We start from the raw sequence: 25,248 nt of genomic DNA on the forward strand, positions 1-25,248 counted from the left end.
CGGAGCGGCGCCATCTTGGTCCACCCCGGCGGCGGCCTAGGTGAGCCTAGAGCGGCACGCTGACGTCATCACCCAGCCTCAGCTGCTCGTGTTCGGCCGGCTTCTCTGGTAAGACTAAGCAAGCATTAATCTTCCTATACAGTGGGGAGATGTCTGTGGATATTACAGTGTGGGAGGTGTCTGTGGATATTACAGTGGGGGGGGGTGATTGTGGATATTACAGTGGGGGGGGGTGATTGTGGATATTACAGTGGGGGAGATGTCTGTAGATATTACAGTGGGGGAGATGTCTGTAGATATTACAGTGGGGGAGATGTCTGTGGATATTACAGTGTGGAGGTGTCTGGATATTAGTGGGGGGGGGGGGGTGATTGTGGATATTACAGTGGGGGAGAGGTCTGTAGATATTATATTACAGTGGGGGGAGATGTCTGGATATTACAGTGGGGGAGATGTCTGTGGATATTACAGTGGGGGAGATGTCTGTGGATATTACAGTGGGGGAGATGTCTGTGGATATTATATTACAGTGGGGGAGATGTCTTTGGATATTACAGTGGGGGGAGATGTCTTTGGATATTACAGTGGGGGGAGATGTCTTTGGATATTACAGTGGGGGGAGATGTGGATATTACAGTGGGGGAGAGGTCTGTGGATATTACAGTGGAGAGATGTCTGTGGATATTACAGTGGAGAGATGTCTGTGGATATTACAGTGGGGGGAGATGTCTGTGGATATTACAGTGGGGGGAGATGTCTGTAGATATTACAGTGGGGGGAGATGTCTGTGGATATTACAGTGGAGAGATGTCTGTGGATATTACAGTGGAGAGATGTCTGTGGATATTACAGTGGAGAGATGTCTGTGGATATTACAGTGGAGAGATGTCTGTGGATATTACAGTGGAGAGATGTCTGTGGATATTACAGTGGAGAGATGTCTGTGGATATTACAGTGGAGAGATGTCTGTGGATATTACAGTGGAGAGATGTCTGTGGATATTACAGTGGAGAGATGTCTGTGGATATTACAGTGGAGAGATGTCTGTGGATATTACAGTGGAGAGATGTCTGTGGATATTACAGTCGGGGGAGGGTTATTGTGGATATTACAGTGGGGGGGAGAGGTCTGTGGATATTACAGTGGGGACTATATACGGTGGTGATCCGAAAAATGTATGTGCGTTATAATTAATCAAAATTAGTTGATTTTAAAAAAAATTGATTCATCGAACATGAAAATTTTAATCAGTAACAGCCTTTATATATATATATATATATATATATATATATATATATATATATATTCACATACATACAACATACCAGTGTTGTTGTATGCCCGATGGGAGTATGTAAATCTAGGAAAGCCTGTCAGAGAGCTAAGGAGACACTGCCTTGCAGGACACCAGTGCCTCCTCCCATTCCTCATCCTCTATTGGTCCCACCTCGGTTTTAGGTCAAAGGCTAGTTTGGTAGCAACAGGAGTAGAGCATGCAGTAGAAGGTCGAGGTCATTCCCATAGACACTCCTAAACCTTGCCATACAATTTCATGTGTGTGTACAGGCAGGCATGCCAATATTGTACATATTAGGGTTGTCCCGATACCACTTTAGGACTGAGTACAAGTACCGATACTTTTTTTTTTTTTTTTAAATGTGTCCCCAAACATATTCAGCCATGTCCCCCGTACCTAAATGATGCCGCTGCCGCGTTAATCACCGCGCGGGGAACATTAGTCAGCTTTTGTTTGAATAGCCGTTTTTCCTGCCGCACTGTGTATAGAGACACTCCCCCTTGCTCGCGATTGGACAGATCCGTCCAAGGGGGAGTGTCTATGCGCGGCGGGGAAAACAGCTATTCAAACGAAAGCTGACGGCGGCGGTGATTAACGCGGCGGCTTTGCGACACACGACGGTGGCGGGGGAAGTATTCTATTTTGGCATCGGGGGTATTTGCGGGAGTACGAGTACTCCCGCTAATACTCGGTATCAGGACAACCCTAGTACATATCTAAAAATCGATCCTGATGTACTGACAGCCTCATTTCTTGAGGCCCAAAAATTCCAGAACAGTACAAATATCCCTCAAAATAACCTTTCAGAACGTAGACAGTCCAAGGTATTTAAAGAGGCATGGCAAGTTTTTTTTTTTTTTTTAGAACTTCTCATTTTTTGTCAAATTTTTTTTTTCTCATTTACATTTTGTCACAAGTGCAGTGTCATCACATAACCGAGTAGTGGTAATATGTAAAAAAAAAAAAAATATATTTTTTCTTTACATACTGTAACCATAGTGTAACGCATTTTTACTGAACAAAATAGATTTCGTGTATTGTTGCGATTGGCCAAAGCTAATCAAATGGTACAGATGAGCCGTGATTGGGCACCATCTATACCAATCAGTGATACACAAATCGTATAAATCAAATCCATTTGTTTATAATTGTCATATGATCTGCTGTGATTGGTCACAGCGATCACATGGTACCAGCAGTGGAGCGTTCCAGGGAGGATGTCATGTTGTCCACCCAGAGCATTAGGACTACCGCTGGGATGTAGTTTTTGCAATGGCCAGGCAGGAAGCAGTTAAACATCTCCAGAAGGATGCCCACAGTATGACAGTCTTCTATAGCTCCCCAAATATTCAGTGTTGTGTGACCCCTTGGATTGTCAGGTGCCACAGTAGATGCTCCCTATTCCTTGTTGATCACTACAAACCCAAACAGACCAGCACTTGCCCGATTTGATACAAATTTAATGCATTGTCCAGGTAGGTCCTTGTGTGCTGCTTTGATAAATCTGAAGATTAGGTTAGTTAGGTTGTAGCGTGTATGGTGAATTTACAATGCATCCTTCTGCAGCACCAGTGCTCAGATACCTAGCATGCAGCAATATAATCAGGTTTTGACACTTTCTGGTAATGTGAAGCGTTGTCCCTGCCCTCTACAGGTTCCTGTTTGAGTGAACTTTCTGTACTGGTAGCCTACTAACCGTTTTTAGTATTGGCCTCCAGCTCAGTGATGGACTACAGGGACCAAACTGATCTGAATTCAAAGGGGGGTGGGCATCCAAAAGCTGGAACTGAACCATTTCCAGCTGGCCAGGTTAGTCAGCTCTGCCTCCTCCCACTAGTCGTTCACGGTCACTTCAGTGATCCCCACAATGCTGCTGGCTTCTCATCCCTCTCCCTGCTAGTACTGACCACTACGCTGGCAATTACCAGGTCTTCAGTTTGGGAATGAACAGGAAGCTTGTTATTTAGTGCAACGGCAGATAAAGATTAACCGCTTCAATGTAAGGCACTGCCACTCCCTGCCCAGTTTAGTGCTGTTGCACTTTGAATGACAATTGCACAGTTATGCAACATTATACCCATAAGACGTTGTAGCTTGCCACACACAGAGCTTTCTTGGGGTGGCATATAATCACCACTGGTTGTTATATAAAGAGACTGAAAATGTAACAATACATTTCCTACTTATGTTATAAACTTCTGTTGAAGGTCCCAAAGAGGAAGAGGCACAGCTGCCTCATCTGTGCCAACCAGTACTGACTGCCAGTGTCACCCATGAATACCCACCAGTGGTGCCAATCGGCACTGCCTCAGTGTTATCTACCAGTGCAGCATCAGTGTAAATGGAGAAAAAGTTACCAGTTTGCAAAATAAACCAGTTTTTCAAAATTCAGTATTTTTATACACAATAACCCAGGAGGTGATCAAATACAACCAAAAGAATGCTCCATTTGTGTGTGTGTGTGTGTGTGTGTGTGTGTGTGTGTGGGGGGGGTGGATATTTTTTTGGGTACAGTGTTACAAGACCATGCAATCAAAGAGAAAGGGCTGAAAGATGAACATTGGTCTGGGTGGGAGGAGGTTTAAGTGCCCAGTAAGGAAGCAGTTAACCAACAGATGGCTCCAGGGAACATGGAGTGCATTATACATGGGCCAAAAATATATGGCAACTAAATAGAGCAAGAAAGGAGCTCCATGTTGAGGCTGCACTCACTACAGCGTTTTGAATTGCAGGCAGATTTGCCTGCGACTTGACAGCGCCGATGTGTGAATGACATTTGAGATGCCATTCATTTGAACACCTCAAATCGCATTGCAGGAAACATGTTGCCCCAAAGTAGCTCCTAAATCTTTGGGCGACATACTTCCCGCGATGCAGATTGCAGTGTGAATTATCGTGCGACAATTGTGGCAGACCTGCACTGCAATTTGGGGTCATTCAAATGAATGGCATCTTAAATGCAAGTCACAGAGTTTTCCCAATCTTGGCAAATCAGCCTGTTACCCAAAATGCTGCCCAAGAGTTACAAGACTTGTTCTCACTGCCCACAGCAACCAGTTCCAATGTGATGTGTAGTGCATAACAGGGACTCTGCCAGCAAGGTCAAAATTGTGTGATGACATAATCTAGTCTGATCATATCAAGATGACATCTGTTAGCTCAAGCAACCAATGTAGTTGATATTATCCCAATGATGGATCCTGCCACCAAGCTCCAACTTCTAGAACATTTTCTCATCAGCAGATTTAACAAAAGACAAAGGATTTTTTTTTTAATTTTTATTGTAAAACAAATATACAACTTGGAATGGATTTGAGGCAAATTGTGCCATAAGCAGGTTTTCTGAAAAGTGGCTAAACCAAAAAGTAAACCTTTGACTGGTGAAGGAGTTTACAAATCACATGCAGACCCTTCACAACAGTGGAGAGAGAAATAGAAAAAAAAAAAAAAAAAAGTAAAAAGCATAGTGATGTTCCATACGTAGGTCTGGAGCAAAGAAATGGGAGGGAAGGCAGAAAAATAAAAAAGATACAAGACATGTATCTGGATATACCAGCTTTGCATTAGTGCAACATAAGTTCAATATTGTTTAACTATCTGTAGTTTAGAGTTGTTGACTCCACATTCCGACAAGCAGACAAGTTACTTGAAGAAATCCAACTTTGGGAGAGGAAAATAAAAATCTGTAGAGCCCAGATATTCCATTGTGTGATCCAATTCATCCAGCTCTTCCATGTGCACAAAGGGCTTTGAGAAAAATCCAGAGTAAGCCACATGCAGCATTTGTTACTTTATCAACTTTTCATGGAAACCAAAAAGAGTAAGTTGTAAAGAAAAGACAGTGACAGTATGGGAAACATGATTGGAATTCTAAAATTACTATACATGCAATCTGACAGTAAGGGGGGGAACATTTTACAGATAAGTTACAAACAAAGAAAGGCAAATAAACATCTTTGTACAAGAAATTTAACACATTCTGTACAGTCTTCACTTTGCCGTCATCATTTGTACAAACTCTGCAAGAGAAACAAAAACAGTAATCAGTCAATGTGCCAATTCAAAAGTATTCTTTGACTAGTCAATAAAGAGCCCACCAGCAGTCAACTGACAGCCTTGTTTGGATCTCTGAAGGCACTCTAATTCAGGAACTACAAATCCCATCATGCCTAAACGTCAGTTTTACAATGCCTCACAGGAGGAGGTGTAGTTCTGCAAGAGCTGCAGGGCAGCAGTTTAGAGATCCTTGCTGTATTTTTTTTTTTTTTAAACCAAATACCCTATAGACCAGCACAGATTTAGGCTTAAAGTTAGCTTTCAAACAAGACCTCCAACTCCAGACAATGGAGCAAATCACACTTTCCTATACAGCAGCAAGTTAAAGCTTTTTACAAACTAATGAAAATTACATTAGAGCCATTTCCTAAAGAAAGCATTCAATTACTGCTAATCAATTTTAGATGTGGTAGATTCGTTTTAGGCTTTTTATAGCATACATTTTAGACTAGATCTGTAGCAGTCAAGTGAAAAGCAAACACTCACACTAGTCCCACCAACCTTGTAGCTGCAGGTATTGTGAAACACATACAATTCATAGAGGAAGCACTAAATTACTTTGTCTCAGCATGATCTGCTAGTGCTTACATTAGAAATGGATTGCCACAAAATCACTGCTGGGAGAAGCAGACTGACCCGAGTAGCCAGTCACTGCTGGAATGGGAACATGGCTGGCCAGTGTGAACATTGAGGATTTGCTCAAGTGTTCTGTAGCTACATGTGCTCTATCTAGCCATAGTACATTGGCAATTGTGTTCTAGCCTGCAGTAGTAACCAATTGGAATAGACTACTGAATATATGGTCAGCCCAACCAAATTCCACATGAAAAAGTAAGACTAGAGTCCTTTAAAGCGGTTTTAGAGTCAGAGGTTGTTTAATGCATTACGTTGGGGGGCTAGCCATGCATACTTTATTGAAATAGCTTCCCTGTCAGCAAGAATTGCAGATTTGCAAGTGGCAACCTGTGCCAATAGGCACAATTTCCCCCAATACATGATTCAAGCAAAGCCCACCTGTTCCAAGGACCAATCACAAAGCAACCTACCTTCGTAATTTACTTGACCATCGCCATCAATATCTGCTTCCCTGATCATTTCATCAACCTCTTCATCCGTTAACTTCTCACCGAGATTTGTCATAACATGGCGGAGCTCAGCAGCACTAATGTAGCCGTTACCGTCCTAAAATAAATAACAGAAAACAGTCTGCATGTCAAGTCTTCAGCAGGGGACAGTGCATGGCAAGAAAGTTTGTTGCTTCATAATGAGAACCAATGCCTGCTCAATCTCTGCAGGAAGTTTGTTAGTGTCCCAATAGCAACCCATTTACCTATATAGAGCCAAAACAAGCCCTATACAGAACTACAGCAGCTGCAGATAATCCACATGGGGAACCGCTGTGTCAATCAGAAGAGGCTACAGTGGATTACTACCTGCAGAGTCTATGCTGTAGTTATCCCATCTGCAAAAGCAAACTATAGATTAGCCCTTTGAAAAATAAAAAAGCCACACCGGATAAGTTCCATGTTGCACACCTAACATTTTCCAGCTCCCACATTCTCCTTGGACAGCTTCGAGATCAGTTCCACTTTAGGCTCCATGCACACTGGCCATTTACAGCTGCTTCTAGGGGCATCTGACTTTTCTGCCTCTAAAGACCAATCCATGTTAGGATTTTAGCAGCAAAAAAAAAAAACAAAAAAAAAAAACAACAACTTTGGGAGTGCAACCCCCCCCCACCAATCCCATGACAAAAATATATATATATATATATATATATATATATATATATATATATATATATATATATATATATATATATTTTCTCCATCTCACACAAAAAGTGGAACTAAATAATGGCTAAATATCTGATGGTGCTGCAACTAAAACAAAGCCTGAATATTCAGCAAAAAAAAAAAAAAGGGGGGCAAATAGTAACAAATTGTGCAACCAAATATATCAGATGCGAGTCCTTCACATAATAAAATTGAAAGCACTGGGAATGTATCATAAATCCTTCCCAAGAATGAATGCAAGACAAACTGAATTAAACGTCCATAGCAAATGACATTCACTGTGGATGGATCCTTTGGTAAAAACCAAGTGATATACAAATCCTTCCCAAGAACGCGTGTTTTACTCAAGGATCCATCCACAGTGAATGTCATTTGCTATGGATGTTTAATTCAGGTCAGTTTCCGTGTTTGTTTTACATTCATTCTTGGGAAGGATTTATATAATACATTGCCAGGGCTTTAAATTTTATTATGTGAAGGACGCACACATGATATATTTGGTTGCACAGTTTGTTTTTTGGGTTGCGCAATTGTTACCATTTCTAGGCCTTTCATCTGCTGATCTGCCAATTGTCAAATTTTTCAACTTTAGACCAAGCTGTCCAGCAAAAAAGTCTGAGGTTAAAACTCAATCTCATCTTAGAATGGAGCTTTTAGCAATTTAAAATCTAGCTCAGGGTAGCATTCAAGCAAATCTCTACTGTTAAAGAACCCCCCCCCCCCCCATACAAAAATAGGAAATTACCTTGTCAAACACACGGAATGCTTCTCTGATTTCCTCTTCAGAGTCTGTGTCTTTCATTTTCCTTGCCATCATAGTTAAGAATTCAGGGAAGTCAATTGTTCCATTGCCTGTAAAGAGACAAGACCTGTAAGCCTTTGTGCAAACATTCACCATAATATAAATTAAGAACCAATGCAAGTCGACACCAATTTTGTGAAAGCCCCACAGATTCATAAATAGACTTTAGGAAGATCATACCGTTTATGTATGCATTGATAAAAGTAGGTGAGTGACCCATGTACATGACTTACCATCTGCATCTACTTCATTAATCATGTCCTGCAGTTCTGCCTCTGTTGGGTTCTGCCCAAGCGACCTCATCACTGTGCCCAGCTCCTTTGTTGTAATAGTACCATCACCATCCTTGTCAAATAGTGAGAATGCTTCTTTGAATTCTAGAAAACAAAACACCATTCATTAAAAATATTGTATAGTAAAGCTGCACAATCATAAAACCGTGATCTTTATTCAACCCCCCTGACTATCTCCAATGCAGAGTTTTCCGATTCTTTCATATAACAAGTTGAGACTATCTGCTCACTCAGCTGTAATAAAATGTGGGCAGTCTGCCAAGTTCTTAACAGGAAACATTGTAACCAACTTCCTTCTTAGAGAAGAAGTCTGTAAATGCAAGAAGTTTACCAGTTCAAGCCCAAATCTTTTTCTGACAGCAGAGACCCTAGGGTAGGGGTGCCCAACCTTTTGAAGAGCAAGGGCCACTTAAACGACTTGGTAACTGGTCACGGGTCACAATGAGCGGAGCAGGTGGCTGGCATGTTCGTGTCTGCTCTGCATATACAGAGCGGACACAGCCCACTTTTTTTTAGCAGATCGTATTGGAGGTAGGACACAGGTTTGTTTGTCTTCCACTAATTAGAGGTGAATGAAGGGTCCAATTGGTCAGGCTGTCCGTGTGAAAGGGGCCCATGGATGATGCGCTGCAGTTTTCCCCGCTCCACAAGTGCGGTGCGTGTGTATGCACCACTGCAACATACCTTTGGCCTTCTGCACTTTGCAATAGACTTATATTGTGCACTTTCAGAAAGCTCAAATTCACAGGTAATAGAAGGCTATGGCTCAGTGCAGGTAACCCGCAGGTAAAAACTAATCTGCACCTGCGGATCAGTTTTTTTTTTATTATCAAAATTTATTAGTTTTTCAACATTTCCATTTAACAATATATTACATTATATAACACCCTTATACAATAAACATCCTTATCTGTATCCCATACCCACCCCCCGGGGGAAATAAAAAATAAAAAGGAGAAAAAGAAAATAAAAAAGGGGAGAAAAATTATCCCCCCCCACCCTCACTTATTCCCTGCGGCTCTCTCCCCCCCTCCAAACACCAAATAAAATAAAAAAAGTGATCCCTTAGATATGAGGCTTCTAAAAAGCCATTCTATAGCTTATCGCTCATTATTCCTTGTTACCCCCTCCCCTAAAAACACTTTTACCAAGGATCAGTTTTAAAGCAGCCCAGTAACCACTGCAGAACAGATATGCCCATATATACACTGTGATTTTAGTAATAAACACCTTTAATAACAGTATTATATTACAGAGCAGGAGGTCATGTGCCACATCTGAGGGCTCCCCTTTCCTATGGAATAAAATGGCAATTGCAGCAATATTATGTCACTGTATTAGCCCAATGTTTTGTTTTAATGTGAAAGATGTTCTGCTGCAAGAATCGTAATCTTTTATAAGCCAAAAAAAATAAATCTTGATTCTCATTTTAGCCAGAATCATGCTGCTCCATTGTAGAGCCACATTAGCAAGCTACACAAGTATTCAATTTTACAGTGATTGCTACAGAAGAAAGGCAGTAGTTACATTGCATACAGCCAATAACCACTCAGTTTAAGTGAACCACACCTTGCCCAAGCTGTTCAAGCGGGGGTTCACCCTTAGAGGGCACTTTTCCCCCTTAGATTCCTGCTCATTTTTACTAGGGGAATCGGCTATTTATTTTAAAATATGATCCGTACTTACCCGTTTACGAGATGCATCCTCTCCGTCGCTTCCGGGTATGGGCTTCGGGAATGGCGTTCCTTCTTGATTGACAGGCTTCCGAGAGGCTTCCGACGGTCGCATCCATCGCGTCACGATTTTCCGAAAGAAGTCGAACGTCGGTGCGCAGGCGCAGTATAGAGCCGCACCGACGTTCGGCTACGAGTGACGCGATGGATGCGACCGTCGGAAGCCTCTCGGAAGGCTGTCAATCAAGAAGGAACGCCCGCTCCCGAAGACCCATACCCGGAAGCGACGGAAGAAGATGCAGCTCGAAAACGGGTAAGTACTGCACATATTTTAAAATAAATAGCCGATTCCCCTAGACCGAACGAGCAGGAAGCTAAGGGGAGACAATTTTTTTTTTTTTTTACAAATGGGTGAACTCCCGCTTTAATTACTGGCAAACATTTAAGGTAGAAAATACCATTTGCCTTGTGCCATAAAATCTTTTCCCTGCATGCAAAGCTCAGTGTAAAATCCTGGCAATCCTACATGTCTGGACATTGGGTCACCCCTTTGCCCAACCAATCAAGGCAGATTCCTGAACACAGATTTACAAGAAACTAAAGCACCAGCTACAGAGTGACAAGTCAGAGCTGCCATTACAATGCCAAAGTGGCACTTTACAATAAGTTCCCTAAATTTGCTGGGCACACTTGTACAATAAGTTCCTGTTTGCCTGAAATTTTAATTTCCCCTTCAAGCAATATTGCCACAGTTCTGGTTCCACTTGGAGGCAATAAAAGCCACAGTTTGAGTTCCTTCTAGTGCCTGCAAGTACCCATATTAGTCTTCATTCTATAGATTTTTTTTGGTTTCTACACCCAGGAAATGTACAGCATTTCACAATCAAGCGTTGTCCATATTAATGGAGCTTCAGCTGGCACTGGATTTACAGGAGGGGGCAGGGTTTCATTTTTGGGTTTCTAAGGTTCTACATGAACCAGAGGGTAAAATTGGTTTAGGCAGTGACCTAGCTGTGAAGAAACAGTCAAGGGTGCCTAAATTACTTTACACTTAAAGACTGGCTTCACACCCCTTTCACAAGCTGCCATTCGCATCTACCAACTTGTGCAACACACAGGGCTGGGGTAATCTGCCATTTTACAAGTCATAAAATACTTATGATGGGATTTGCAGTTTAACAGTTTGAGTGGCAAAACTGCTTCCATGGTTTAAGGTAATGCACGGGACATAAATAGGCATCACAATGGCAAACCTAGGTCCATGTTTTACGAATAGATTTAAATGGGACCTTCGTCATCTGGGTCAGGTCACGCGAGTGTAGAACCAAGTGCACTCCTGGTACCTACAAAAGCACACCCACTACACAAGCCAGTCCATGCCAAGTGCACAGGGCTGTGGCAATGCCTTATGCCCCCCCATTTGTTCAATCACAGCATTGCAATGGCATGTGCTATGAAGTAACTTTCATTGTGTATTCAAATGAGCTTTAGTGAACATAAAGAGAATGGGGGGGGGGGGGGGGGGGGAGTTCTAACCAGCACCACAGCCAATAGCATTATAGCCAAGCCCTGAAGCAGACCTTCACTAAGTTACAATATACAATGATTCTAACCATACCCCTTGTTACATTTGCCTTGTGGGGGGGGGGGGGGGGGGGAATGGGACACAGGAAAGTTTAGAAACATACCTGCAATCTGCTCTTCTGTCAGTTGATCGGCCTGGAAGAAAAAAAGAAAACACAAGTGTTAGAGAGTTCCCCTCTGCATTTACTATACACTGCTTAAAACACATGCAACAAAGGGGGGAAAAGTCAGTTCCATGGCAAAAAAAAAAAAAAAAAAGTCAGCCTGTCTAGATTCCACAACGATTGTCCTAGAACCAACTATGCCTTATAATTGGGATGGGGTGAGAAACAACCGATACCAATTTTGCAGCTGCCTTTAAGGCTGATATTCTGTAGATTAAAAAAGTTTTACCGTTTACTTTATTGCTCAACAGCAACAGGTACTCTTTATGGAACCTATAAGACCACAAACCCCTCCTTTGCACTTAAAGTATTGAAATTACCAAGATCTGTTTCTGAACACCTTTTTAAAACCGGCACCTTTAAGATGAGAGAAATCAGGAAGTGATGAGATTGCTTTGTTCCCAGGTTACTAAATACAATCTGCTTTGTTCGGTCTCTGGCCAGCAGTCGGACATGCCGGCTGGCTTCCTCGGGCCTCCCAGTTGGACAGGAGGAGACCTGGGCTGAGCAGTGGGGGGTGTTACTTGTGATAATGGCCGATTGGCTACTTAGCTGCATCAGTGGTTACTAGAAAGCTGACCACTCTAAAGAATGGTACCAGGCAATGCCTGCAGCCATCACCCCAGTTCAACCACTTGAAGCAATAATCAGTAGGTTTGTAACCAATACTCCAAAATGGCAAAAAGGTTTGCCTTTAAGCGAAGCAAAACTCAGAAAACCCCCCACACACACACACACACATGTCACGGACCATTCGGACCTCTTCAGGAGCCATCTAAAAAGAATTAGATTTTCTTGCGCTAAACATTTAAAGTAGCACGAAAACCTGAAACTGAACCACTGCCACAAAGTCAAATGCTGGTCATACAAGGCCATAAGGAAATTTCAAGCAGCTTTCAGATCACACATCTGCTGTAAGATCACATCTGGGGGCAGACAGATTGCTGGCATTGCATAGAACAGGCAAGTATAAACATTTTGCATTTTGAAACCAATATCAAAATCACTCCCCTCTATAGCCAGGAAGCTGCCATCTTTATCTGATCTGCAATTCTCATGGTGCTGTACATGTGATCGGCTATGACACCAGCCATTTGATGGCTGTTGAGAACTGACAACCAAAATTCATAAGTTATTCAAAAGCATGCAAGCAGCTCAATTTTTAGGGCTCATTCACACCACAAGTGCAGCATCAGTTATGTGCCATATTCACACCAACATTGAGGTCACATTGAGGGCTTGTTTACCCCATTGATGGGAAATGAACAGAAAACTGCGACCTCAGATTCACATGCATGTCTGTTATGTGCCCTGTTCACACCAATGGGAATGTCAGGGCAGTTTTTTCCAGTGCAGAACACTGCATACACGTTGCAGATACCCACACATTGTGGTGTCAACAGGGCACAGAGAATTGGTTTTGTACCCTTGCAGAAAAACTGACATCTTTACTCCATGGTGTGAACAAGGTCTAACAAACCAAGCTGCCCACTAAGGCCCCTTTCACATGTGCGGACCGTATGTCTGCGTTTTCATCCATCCGTTTGCGGATGAAAAAAGGGACATACATTGGGTCCCTTTGTGATTGCGGGTGTCAGCGGATGAACATCCGTTATCACCCGCCTCCGCAAAGATCAGATGCAGATGCAGACGGGCGAAAATCCTATTTTTTTACGTCTGCGGATCGGATGAACACGGTCTGTGTTCATCCGATCCCCCCATAGGGAAGAGTGGAGAAGAGATAGGGTGGTCCCTGCACAGTGTGCGGGGACCGCCCCATCAGCTGCCGGCTCAGCGGGGATATACGGAGCAATCCCCGCTGAGCTTACGGACACACGGAGGCGGATCATTACTGATCTGCCCTGTGTGAAAGGGCCCTACAGCTTTAAAATGTGTATTCCACAACTATTGCAGTAAATTGCTTAATAGGTGTTAGCTGGAGTTCAACATCCGACAGCAGCTCTGCCCCCTCCTTGCTGGAGCAGAGAAAATATAGAAGGGCCTAAAAAGGAAATCCCAATCACAGCAAACAAATGGCAAGCTATGGTACAATAAGCATTTGGGTTTAAAATGATTATACTCAATTCTGCAATTGTTTTGCAGAGGCCCAATTTTCTTGAGGTCAGTGCTTTGGGCTCCCCCCTACCAAGTTTCCACATATCAAGCTGCTGGCTATTGGGGGGCTTGCTCCAGAGCCAGCTCTGTGTCCATCGATACACAGAAAATGTCCTAAACCCACCCCCTTTCCTTACTGGCTGCAATTGACTGCAGGAGCCAATGACTCCTGCCCCTGTTTAATGGTGAGAGAGCAGTAGCTACTCCAAGACCATAAGAAGAAGAAAAAAAAAAAAAGTTAAGTGGAGGGGATACACCCCCCCCCCCCCCTCCAGACCCCATAGAAAGATGCCCTACATTCCTGTTCGGGTGGCAATTCACAGATAAATTGCCCTAGCAGACAAAAAAAAATAATACCCTTACACTGGTATGGTCCTGTTACGAATGTTCAACACTGACTGTATCTCAAACACTCCCCCCCCCCATTACAGATGTGATGAATATGTTAGCTTGACATAAATCTCAAGATGCACTGAAAATCTTGCTTCAGTTTACAATTTGTATGATAACTTGTAGTTCTTTGAACATGGTGCATTAACCTACAACAATAACCTACAAATTAAAGGAAAGCCCCTGTAGGGTCACCGTTTGCTCCCCATCGCAGCCCAAGTCACGTGGCGTCGAACTGCGCATGCGCAATGCGATGCGTTCCAGGGGATTCACGACACTACCGTTCAGTGAACCCATCACAATTTGTGACGGAAGTGACGAGGAAGCATACACAGACGGGGGGGGGGGGGTTTGGCGGCCGGAGAGAAAGACATACAGATGTAATGAGAACCATACAAAGAGCGGGGGGGGGGGGAAGACATGAAGATATAATGAGAATACACGGAGCGGGGGGGAGAGATAAAGAGACATGCAGATACAGTATGGTTCTCATTACGTCTGTATGTGTCCCTCTCTCTCCCGAGCCCCCCGCCGCGCCGTATGGTTCTCGATAAAGATCTTTATGTCTCTCTCCCTCCCCCACCGCCGCTCTGTGTATGGTTCCTCGTCACTTCCGTGACAAATTGTGATGGTTCACTGAAGGGTAGTGTCGTAAATCCCCTGGAACGCATCGCATTTGCCGTTGGAACGCATTGCGCAGTTGGCCGCCACTTGACTTCCGCAGCATTCTGCGATAGGGAGCAGAATATGACACTGCACCCCCTGTACATGAAGGAGGCCCACAATGCCATGGGGGGGGACGGACAAGCCCAAGTCTATAGTCACTCCTCAGTGAAAATTAAAGCAGATTCATGACAGGTTGAGACTCATCACTTTCCAGCTATAAAAATCCTGAACATTGATCACCCCTTGAAGCACTGTGTTGGATCCAAGCATACATAAATAGGTCACAACTGCCTAGAAAAGGCTGTCCTCAAGCCTGCTGGATAAGGTGGGTGTCCCAAGTAACCAAAAGCACTCTGAAAGTGCCGTGGCAATCTACAGAAAGCAATAATTAAATAATAAACACATGTCCAATCCCATTTGAGACCATACATACAAATGTTTCTTGTAAGACCAGGGAACAAGTTTAAATATGCTGCAAGCAACAGATTTCCTCTGGTTTCAATAAATTGCATTAAAGCATTTACCACCTTTAAGTCTGGTTACAGAGCACTGAACATGAGGCGCCCACAACTTACTCTCAGTTGAGCAATATGGCATATAGGCATCAATTAGATGTGCAGTTGAACCGTTTTACTACCCCAACTACCCCTTCCCATACAAAGGCCACCAGACAGGGGTGTTACTACATTTTGTAGTCGCAATGCTTCATACCAAAGATAGTGACTAGGGTTGTCCCGATACCACTTTAAGACCGAGTACAAGTACCGATACTTTTTTTCAAGTACTCGCCGATACCGAATACCGATATATTTTTTTAATCTCACGTGACAGCGGCACGTGTCAGTTTTTTTTATTATTTAACAATTTGTTTAATTTTACAATTTTTATTTATAATGCTTTTTTTTTTTTTTTTTTAAGAGGGGGGGGACAGTGTGTTTAATTTTATTTTCTACAATAATTTTTTTTATTCATTTTTTTCAGCCCTGTTGGGGGACTTTGGTGAGATATCAGGGGTCTTAACAGACCTCTGACATCTTCCCTTTGAGACAAAGAGACACATGTTCCCCTGTCCCTTTCTCAGCAGCATCAGCTGTGCTGAAAAATGAAAGGAGAGAAGACAGAGTCTTCTCTTCGTTTTATAAACTGAAACATTGTAAACACAGGTTACAATGTTTCAGTTATGTGAATAGACAGTCAAGTGATCACTGACTGTTCATTCGGAGCAGTAAGGAGCTGGATTTACCGGCTCCTACCCTGCTCTCCGTCCTGACATTCCCAGGGGGTGGAGGAGCACTGAAGGGGAGAGAAACACGTACTCGGGCAAATGCTTGGCATTGGTCCCAATACTAGTATCGGGAAAACCCCAATAGTGACCCATTCAAGTTGACAGTGAATAACCACAAACAGCCCACATGCAACAGTGTGTTTGTTGGCAAACATGGGGTTGAACAAGCGGTGAGGCAGCAATACATTGCTGCCCATCAATTTCTTCTGAAAAATTCAGACATGAATCACTCTTCAGACAAGTGGTAGATTGACAGACTTAAAGCTACCCTTAATCTACCACTTATGGTTTCAATCCTCAAAGCCAGTATAGATAAAAAAAAAAAAAAAAAAAAAAAATAGAAACACTAGTGCTGGTGATAAAGATTCCCTAAATTACTATTACTTACAGCTTGCAATAACTGAGAGGGGTTACAATTATACCCCCCCCCCTTAGAATTAAATATCAATGTTTGAAGCAGTCCTACCAGAGTATGCATGGTGTAGGCCAGGGGTCTCCAAACTGTGGCCCTCATCTGGCCCTTGGGGCACTATTCCTCCAACTGACACCAACAAGGGGGGGGGCACCATTTCTTCTACTGATATCAATGATGGGATACTATTCCTCCTACTGATAGGGGCCTACTCCTACTGACCACCAACCCGGAGGCCATATTTATTCTCACTGGTGCTGGGCCCGGGACATTCTGTCCCTGCTGGCCACAATCCGACCCTCAAAGTCGGAAGGACAATAAACTGGTCCTTTGTTTGAAAAGTTTGGAGACCCCTGGTGTAGGCCATGTTCAAGGCACGTCTGGTATTACTGGCACAACTGCCAGCGAGTTTATGCCTACTCAAGCACTCAAATGGCTGGTGTCATAGTTGGCCAAGTGTGCAGCACCATGGAAGCTGCAGATTTTAATAGGCCAAGATTGCAGCTTCCTGGGCAGATCAGTTCCACTTTGAAGCCAGTTTCAGAACATAATTGAGGATTTTCAGGAATGCAATTGTGTGAAGTTTCCTGCATTCATTTTCCAGTGTGTAAAATACACGAGACTTTGTGTAAAATCAGAACTCAAGTTTTCCTTGTAGAAGCACTAGGCAAGACTAGACATTGCGCCCCCCCCCCCCATCATGACTAGCCTTGCGTCCTAGTTTAATTGTGCTGTGATAACAATTGCCTTCACTAGCAGAGAATAGACACTACTGTATGTGCCTTCCGACTTTAAATCACATTTGACTGAACAGCAGCCAAAAGCCTTGTCCAAACAACTTCGGCAAAGAACTTCTGCTCAGAGCATCCTTAGGTTTAGATTTATTCGTTTCCTAGATTTAGCTTTGTCTGCTTCAGTCACACACACGGCCTATGTTTAATAGTGCTTAAAGTAGTTCTAAAGCTTTATACTTTAATGGATTTATAAATGACAGCAGTAGTGATCTATTGGATGTTCCTGGAACCTGCAAGTCATAATGTGCTAGTATATCACCTTAGAACAAAGCCCTTCCAGCAGCAAGCTGCCACTTCCGACAAGGCTTCCACCTCTCTACCCATCTTACTTCCTGGATTCCCAGACTACAGCGGTGTGAGCGCTCAAGTCTGAGCCACAATTAGAGCTGCACGATTCTGGCTAAGATGAGAATCACGATTTTTTGCTTACAAGATAGATCATGAGTCTCTTGGCACAACATCTTTCACAATATAGATAAAAAAAATTTTTTTTACAGTTTCGTTTATTCATTTAAGTGTATTCCCCCCCTCAAAAAATTGCATTTGAAAGACTGCTGGGAAAATACAGTGTGACAAAATATTGTAGCAATTGCCATTTTATTCCCTAGGGTCTCTGCTAAAATGTTCCAAGTAATTTTCTAGCAAAAATATTGATTTCAACTTGAGAAACGAAGTATCAGAAAAAAAAATTTGGACTTGAAGTGGTTAAGCTTCCTGCATTTACACACAGAAGTTTGCTCCAAGAAGGAAGTTGGTTACAAACTTGTCAGACTGACGATTTTCTCTTCACGCAGAAGTTTATCCCTTTGATCCAAGAAGGAAGCATTAGTTACAATGTTTACTGTTAAAAACCCAGTGACCCAGGAGGCTGAGCGAAGCGAGGACGTGAGGCCAACTGGCCACTTTCCTCAAATTCCATGTCGCCCTGGATGCCAGCCGAGGTTTGGAGATTTTCGTCGGCAAGGATTGCACCTGCACAGTCCTTACAGGAACAATCTCGGAACCATATTGTCAGATCACCGGCAGAATGCCCAGATATTTTCTTATGACAGCCAGCTGAGTGAGCAGATAAGTCTCTCCACTTAATATATGAAAGGATCGGAAAACTATGCATTGAGATTAGGGGGGGGGGGGGGGGGGGGTTGAAGCGAGATCACGATTTATTTTTTTAACGATTAATTGTGCAGCTCTAGCCACAATGAAGTCACTCCCGTGCATGCATGAGCCGCCATTTAGAGCACAGGACTCTGAAGGGACAGCCACCTGTGCCACTCCAGAGCACATGTGCCAGTGATGTAACGGGCAGCAAATATCTCCCAACAGTGCATGTTTGAGATATTTACAGTGCCTATAGGCAAGCCTTATTATAGGCTTGCCTATATGTGCATCATGCATGGGAGTACTCCAATTTTAAAGGTTAAGGGGGGGGGGGGGGTGTACTTCAGGAACCCCCCAGCCTCCTTACCTGAACACTAGCCAGCAACATGTGCACAAGAGCAGCAGCTCCGCCTCCTCACTAGGCAGATTGATAGCAGTGGAAGCCATTTGCTCCTGTGACGAAGCAGCGAGGTTGAGCTGTCCTGTGTCAATAGACGCAGACAGGACAACTCAGAAGTGAGCCTGCCCATATAATGCAGCCTTCTAGGAGGGCACTCAGAAGTGCAGATGGGGGACCCCAGAGGAGGAGAAATTGGTGTGCAAAAACCACTGCATAGAGTAAATATATAAAAAAATTAAAATAAGCTTTAATATCACTTTAAATTGACAGTCAAGAAAACCTGACATTAATACAGTTAAAGCACACAAAACTTCTGCTTACTTGCAGTGCTTTACCTTTTTAATACTCCAGGCAAACCAATTACTTAGCACAGCCATGTACTTGAACACAGCTACATAGGGTTTGTGCCAGTCCAGTATTCCCACCCTCCCTTCTTATGCAGATGCTGGGAGGCAATAAGTGGGAGCTTGTCACTTGGACAACAGACAGATCTGCTGGGGCTATAGCCATCACATCCAAGATGGTGGCAAATGTAGGGCGCCTGTAGATAAAACTGCAGCTCGACTACAGCTGAATGCTTTTACTACATGTGTAGGACAGGGAACTGCAATTAGCAGCCCTCCAGCTGTTGCAAAACTACAAGTACCATCATGCCTCTGGGTGTCGTGCTTGTGGCCGTCGGTCTTGCTATGCCTTATGGGATTTGTAGTTCTGCAACAGCTGGAGTTCTGCCAATTGCATATCCCTGGTGTAGGCTATGTACCTCCCAAAGCCTGGTTGAAAAAATTGGAATCATCCTGTCCCAGATGTTGCCAAGGCAGTTACTGCCAAATTGGCCCAGTATATATGTATATATGTGTGTATGACTGTGTCCCTAGCATGTCATGATCCTACGGGGTGAAAGTGACCGCACCAGCCAATCAGATACTGGCGGGAAAAAGCGCCCAGAGGCAATTCAGTTCGCATGCGTTGCGCTATACAAGTCATTCATTCACCATCACAGAAGTGATCTCAAACCCTGGCACATGTCCACCATCTCTTCCATGGCAGCATTCCTGAAGTCAGAACTACTGCAACAGGAGTAAAGTGCACAAAAGGGGTTTGAAGGAGCATGGAGTATATTAACATCCTAGCAGCAAGGCAGGATATGAGGATATCATCTCTGGGAGAAATACAAGGCCCAACGCTAGCAAGGGCATTATTCAACTTTGGTCAGAGCTGCAGTTTGCCTTCATCTACAGATACCCCTTACCTGCATCGGCAGGATTTTGGCAAATGTTTCAAGATTCCTTGTTGCTAGACAGACTGGAGACAAGAATTTGTAATGGTAACAATCTGGAATACACAGCAGGCAAGAGCAGGTCCAGAACTTTTCAGCTGCAGCTTTCACAACTAAAATCTAGCAGCGCCATACAAATCTGACTACATTCACTGACCACTAAGAAAAGGCCTCCAGTGTGACTAGATAATCCTTTACATGAAGTAGAGGCACTACCCACTGCAAAGCTTGGTCTATAACCAAATTACCTGTAGCTGCCCCCTAGTAGTATGAGGCATTTCATCTTTTAAAGCAGTAGTAAACCACTGTGGGGGTGGACACACACTTTACTATGTTTGTGCCAATAGTATGGCATAGCCATTTTGGCCATGAGTTTGTTTTGTTCATATGCTACAGGAAACTGCAAAACTGACCCTGGCAAACAATCTTTAACCACTTGCTGTCTTGCACTATAGCCGAATGACCGCTACAGCGCAGACCTGAATTTCCAGGAGGCTGTCAAAGGACATCCTCCCCTTTGCATGCGTCCTACAGGGTGCACGCTGTGATCACCAAGCCAGAGACTTTGGGTGATCGAAGGGGCCAGTGTGTTGTCACATTCTGCTCCCCATCACAGAATGCTCCAGAAGTGATGTATAGTCGCCGCCATCTTGCTACACCCCACACTCCTGCACAGTGATAGAGTGAGAAGGGGGCAAGCAGACATCTTGTTACATCCACAGGAGTTTTAGATTTCAGTTATTTTCAACACAAAACGGAGCCTATATGCTTAAATACAGAGTTTTTAAATCCGACGGACTGTTTACATGTTAAATGTGAAAATCAGAGGTGTTCTGTCACATTGGCAACCATGCAAGGTCAGCAGGTTTGCTGCTGCTTTTAAAATTTAACATGTAAACAGTCCGTCGGATTTCCAAATCTGTATCAAGCATATAAGCTCCGTTTTGTGTTGAAAATAACTGAAATCTAAAACTCCGGTGGGTGCAACAAGATGTCCACTTGCCCCCTTCTCACTCTATCATTACTGTGCAGGAGTGTGGGGTTTAGCAAGATGGCGGCAACAAAACGTCACTTCCGGAGCATTCTGTGATAGGGAGCGGAATGTGACACTACACCGGTCCCGACCCCTTACCACGTGATGTAAACAAAGCGCGGTAATCTTTTCACCTCACGCCGACAGCATGAAGAGAAAAAAAGTAAAGCCGCTCACTGGCTTACGTGCAAGGGACATTGGTCCTGGAGAGGAAGGAGGCAAAATCTGCCTCATCTGCGCCCACAATTAGCACCTGCCAGTGCCCATGAGTGGTGCCAATCAGTTCTGCCCATCAGTGTAGCCTCATCAGCTTACAATGAGAAAAAAATGACCGGTTTGCTTAAAAAAAAAAAAAGCAGAGGTGATCAAATACAAAAAAAAAACAAAGCCATTTGTGGGAAAAATTTGGGTACAGTGTTTTATGACTGCAATTGTCATTCAAAGTGCATCATCGCTGAAAACTGGTCTGGGCAGGAGGGGGGGTGTTTAAGTGCCTAGTAAGCAAGTGGATAAACCGGCTCAAATAAATGTAAGCAAAAATGCTGCCCAAGTTATTTTGAGACTAAAGTACAAATCTACAAAATTAAAATGCGATTAGTTTAATTGAATTCCATCCTCTTGTCCCATCTGCTGTTGCATCCTGTTCTTGAAGGCTATAGTGCCGTTTGATTTTCAACCCAGCTCACCTGGAAGTGAAAGGCATTGCAGCAAGCTCACTTTTTGTCTGCAGAGGCCAAGCCTCCAACAAGACCCACTGCCTTAGGCCTCATGCACACTGCTGTTGCTCCTAAACTCATGTTTTTGGAGCCTTCGAGTTTACCAACGCACTTTAACACATTTTGCGCCTATTGAACCAAACTTTATCTTACAGATCCGAAAAAGGTTCATGCACCATTTTGATCAGGTTCACACAGCTGCGGAAATGAAGCAGCAGTGTTAAAAAAGCAAAATTCCATTCTCCCATGCACACTTCCCAGAATTTAGGAGCAGCTGCGTTTAGAGGCAGTTAATGCTCCTCTCCTGAATACAGAAGTGTGTTTTAGCTGGACACAGGAAAAACAAATGCAGCTAAAACAGTTAATGCACTCATTTCATTGGCCAGAATAATTTTTCTGGCCAACAAAAGTGCTGGACGCTGCTAAATGAGGGGCAAAACACCACACTTACCAGCATCTTTCTGTTGCCAGGAGGAGTCTAGGGAATGTGCATGACCCCTTCGACCTAAACCCGAAGCTCTATAAACAAAAATAGAGCGACAATTTTGAAAAAAAAAATTATATTTTACTTTTTGCTATAATAAATATCCCCCAAAAATATATTAAAAAAAAATTCCCTCAGTTTAGGCCGATACATTTTTTTTCCCCCTCGAAAAATAACGCAATAAGTGTTTGGTTTGCGCAAAAGTTCTAGCGTTTACAAACTAGGGGGTAGTTTTATGGCATTTATTAATATATTTTTTTTTTACTAGTAATGGTGGCGATCAGCGATTTTTTTTTAGTACTGCAACATTATGGCGGACACTTTTGACACATTTTTGGGACCATTGGCATTTTTATAGCACCGATTGCTATAAAAATGCCACTGGCAGGGAAGGGGTTAAGCATGTTCCCTGGGTGTTTTCTAACTGTAGGGGGGGGGTGGACTCACTAGGGGAAATGACTGATCTTGCTCTGTAACGAGCAATCGCGGGTGCCCGGCAGCGATGATGTCCGCCGGGCGCGAGCGCCCCTATTAGCTGGTCGGCAAGCAGTTAAAATCTCCATAGACGACAATTTTTTTTAAAAATGTTAAGAGGTCTAGGGCTAGAATTATTTCTTTAGCTCTACCAATCGCAGCAATACCTGTGTGGTTTGAACACTGCTGTCAAATGCGTGCGATACTTACGTATGTGTTCGCTTCTGCGTGCAAGCTCGGTGGGACAGGGCGCGTTTCTGGCTCCTAACTTTTAGATGGCTCCTAGTTTCCAAGCAAATTTGTCAAACTCTGGGTTAGGGGGCACAAATTGCTTGTCTTGGGTGCTAAGCCACTCAAATAATTTTACCGTTAGGGGTCCCCACAACTTGGCAAATTTTATCAAGGGGTCACGGCACTAGAGAGGTTGAGAACCACTGATCTAGAAGTCCAGTTATGCCAGAGTACCTGAAAAGTAAATTTGTATTGAATTCTGTAACACAATCAGCATGTATTTTTGTAGTAGGAAGTGTACCTACAGCCACCCAACTCTAAAGAGCAAAAGCACTACTGCTAAACCCAACTAGACCTCCCAGATTTGTGGCATCACCGATCTTTATTGAAGGCTCAGGATAAGCAAAGCTACACATCTACCATGGTGGCCACCTTAAACACCTCACTTGCTGAAAGTCTATGAAAGTGAAGAAAACAAGTCAATACGGGCCTTAGTCATTCCCCCATATACCGAGAAATGAAGTACAACTCCTCTGCCAGTGAGAATACACGGTCAAGTCTACCCTTTACCCTCCTGTAAATGCAATATTTAAATGTCCATGTATGAGAGCCTTCATTGGCCAATAGTCAAGACCTTGCACTTTTGCTCGCCAGCTCTGTTTAAAGACAGTTGTAGCGATTTCCTTTAATTAAAAAGAAAGTAGCGTCTGAACCCTAGAACCAAGTATAGTTCTATTTATGAGCAACAGTGTGTTGTGCCAAGGCCAGACTTGTCACAAGAGTCACTGTAGCAGGTTGAAACAGCAGCCATCACTTTACACAGTGTGTTAGTCAATGTACAGCCATTAAGTTAGTGAAAACTAAATCCATTCTTTACAGCCAAGGAAACTGACAACTAGTGCTTCATGTATACTACTGCTGGTAAACTGACATTTAGGAGCAGTTGGGCATTTTTCTTCAACTGCTCCTAAACTCTCCTCTGTTATCAGTACACAGGGTCGTTTATAGTAGTTTCTATTTGGCAGTTGAGGCTTTTCTCAAAAAAAAAAAAAAAAAAAAAGTTCAAAAGCATTTCAAGCGCCAAACTGTTAAAAGTTTTAAATGTGGGTTACTATCTGTCAAGGTAAATCCTTCAGGAGAGGTTGTAAAAACGTCCCGTGTACAGTGGCCTTAGCCTCTGATCTACAGTTGCCAGGGAGCGAGCTGCACAGCCATTTGATGGTTTTACAGTTAGAGCAGGGTTGACAAACTTGCTTGGAATCTAGGAGCCAGCTAAAAAAGTTAGGAGCCAGAAAACGCACCCCGTCCCAACGAGCTTGCGCGCAGAAGCGAACACATACGTGAGCAGCGACCGCATATGTAAACGGTGTTCAAACTACACATGTGAGGTATCGCCGCGATTGGTAGAGCGAGAGCAATAATTCTAGCCCTAGACCTCCTCTGTAACTCAAAACATGCAACCTGTAGAGTTTTTTTAAACGTTTCCTATGGAGATTTTAAAGGGTAAAAGTTTGACGCCATTCCACGAGCGGACGCAATTTTGAAGCGTGACATGTTGGATATCAATTTACTCGGCATAACATCTTTCATAATATTAAAAAAAATAAAAATATATAACTCTGGTCTTATTTTTTTAATTAAAAAAAAAAAGTGTAATTTTTTCCCAAAAAGAGTGCGCTTGCAAGACCGCTGCGCAAATACAGTGTGACAGAAAGTATTGCAACGATCGCCATTTTATTCTCTAGAGTGTTAGGATAAAAAAAATATATATATAATGTTTGGGGGTTCTAATTAGAGGGAAGAAGATGGCTGTTTAACTTGTAATGCTTAACTTGTAATACCAACGGCTCACCACCAGATGGCGCCAAGTCGCCAGGACCCTATTTCTAGTCGCCATGGCGACCTGGCGCCCGGGATTTGTCGAGCCCTGAGTTAAAGCACTACTGACATTTATTCATAGATCAGTTTTGGCAAAACTGAACAATTGATTAATGCAGAAATATGAAGTCAGTCAACTGTAAAGCAGCAGAACTGGATGAACATTATGGTATTAACGTAAACCCTCTAGAAGCGTTCCAAAAAAACCTGCAAGACAAAGGCATAATGAGCTAGTATGCATAGCATACTAGCTCATTATGAATGAGCTACCCGAGATTAAAGCCCCCGAAGCACTCTTCATGCCTTCCAGGTATCGCCGCTCTGGCA

The 25,248-nt window shown here is 43.3% G+C and overlaps 1 protein-coding gene across 1 annotated transcript in view; it reads right to left on the bottom strand.

The window, feature by feature from the left end:
* Positions 1–4,561: 4,561 nt before the first annotated feature.
* Positions 4,562–25,248, bottom strand: part of LOC120937983 (calmodulin-1) — a 29,993-nt gene continuing 9,306 nt past the window's right edge. The window contains exons 2-6 of the mRNA XM_040351579.1: positions 11,607–11,637; positions 8,186–8,329; positions 7,896–8,002; positions 6,401–6,536; positions 4,562–5,317 (exon numbers count right to left, since the gene is read on the bottom strand). Coding sequence (XP_040207513.1) covers positions 5,289–5,317; positions 6,401–6,536; positions 7,896–8,002; positions 8,186–8,329; positions 11,607–11,637 — 447 coding nt within the window. The 3' untranslated portion in view covers positions 4,562–5,288. The remainder of the gene's footprint in view (positions 5,318–6,400; positions 6,537–7,895; positions 8,003–8,185; positions 8,330–11,606; positions 11,638–25,248) is intronic.

The sequence above is a fragment of the Rana temporaria genome, chromosome 4 (genome assembly GCF_905171775.1).
Source record: "Rana temporaria chromosome 4, aRanTem1.1, whole genome shotgun sequence".
NCBI classification, from domain to species: Eukaryota; Metazoa; Chordata; class Amphibia; order Anura; family Ranidae; genus Rana; species Rana temporaria.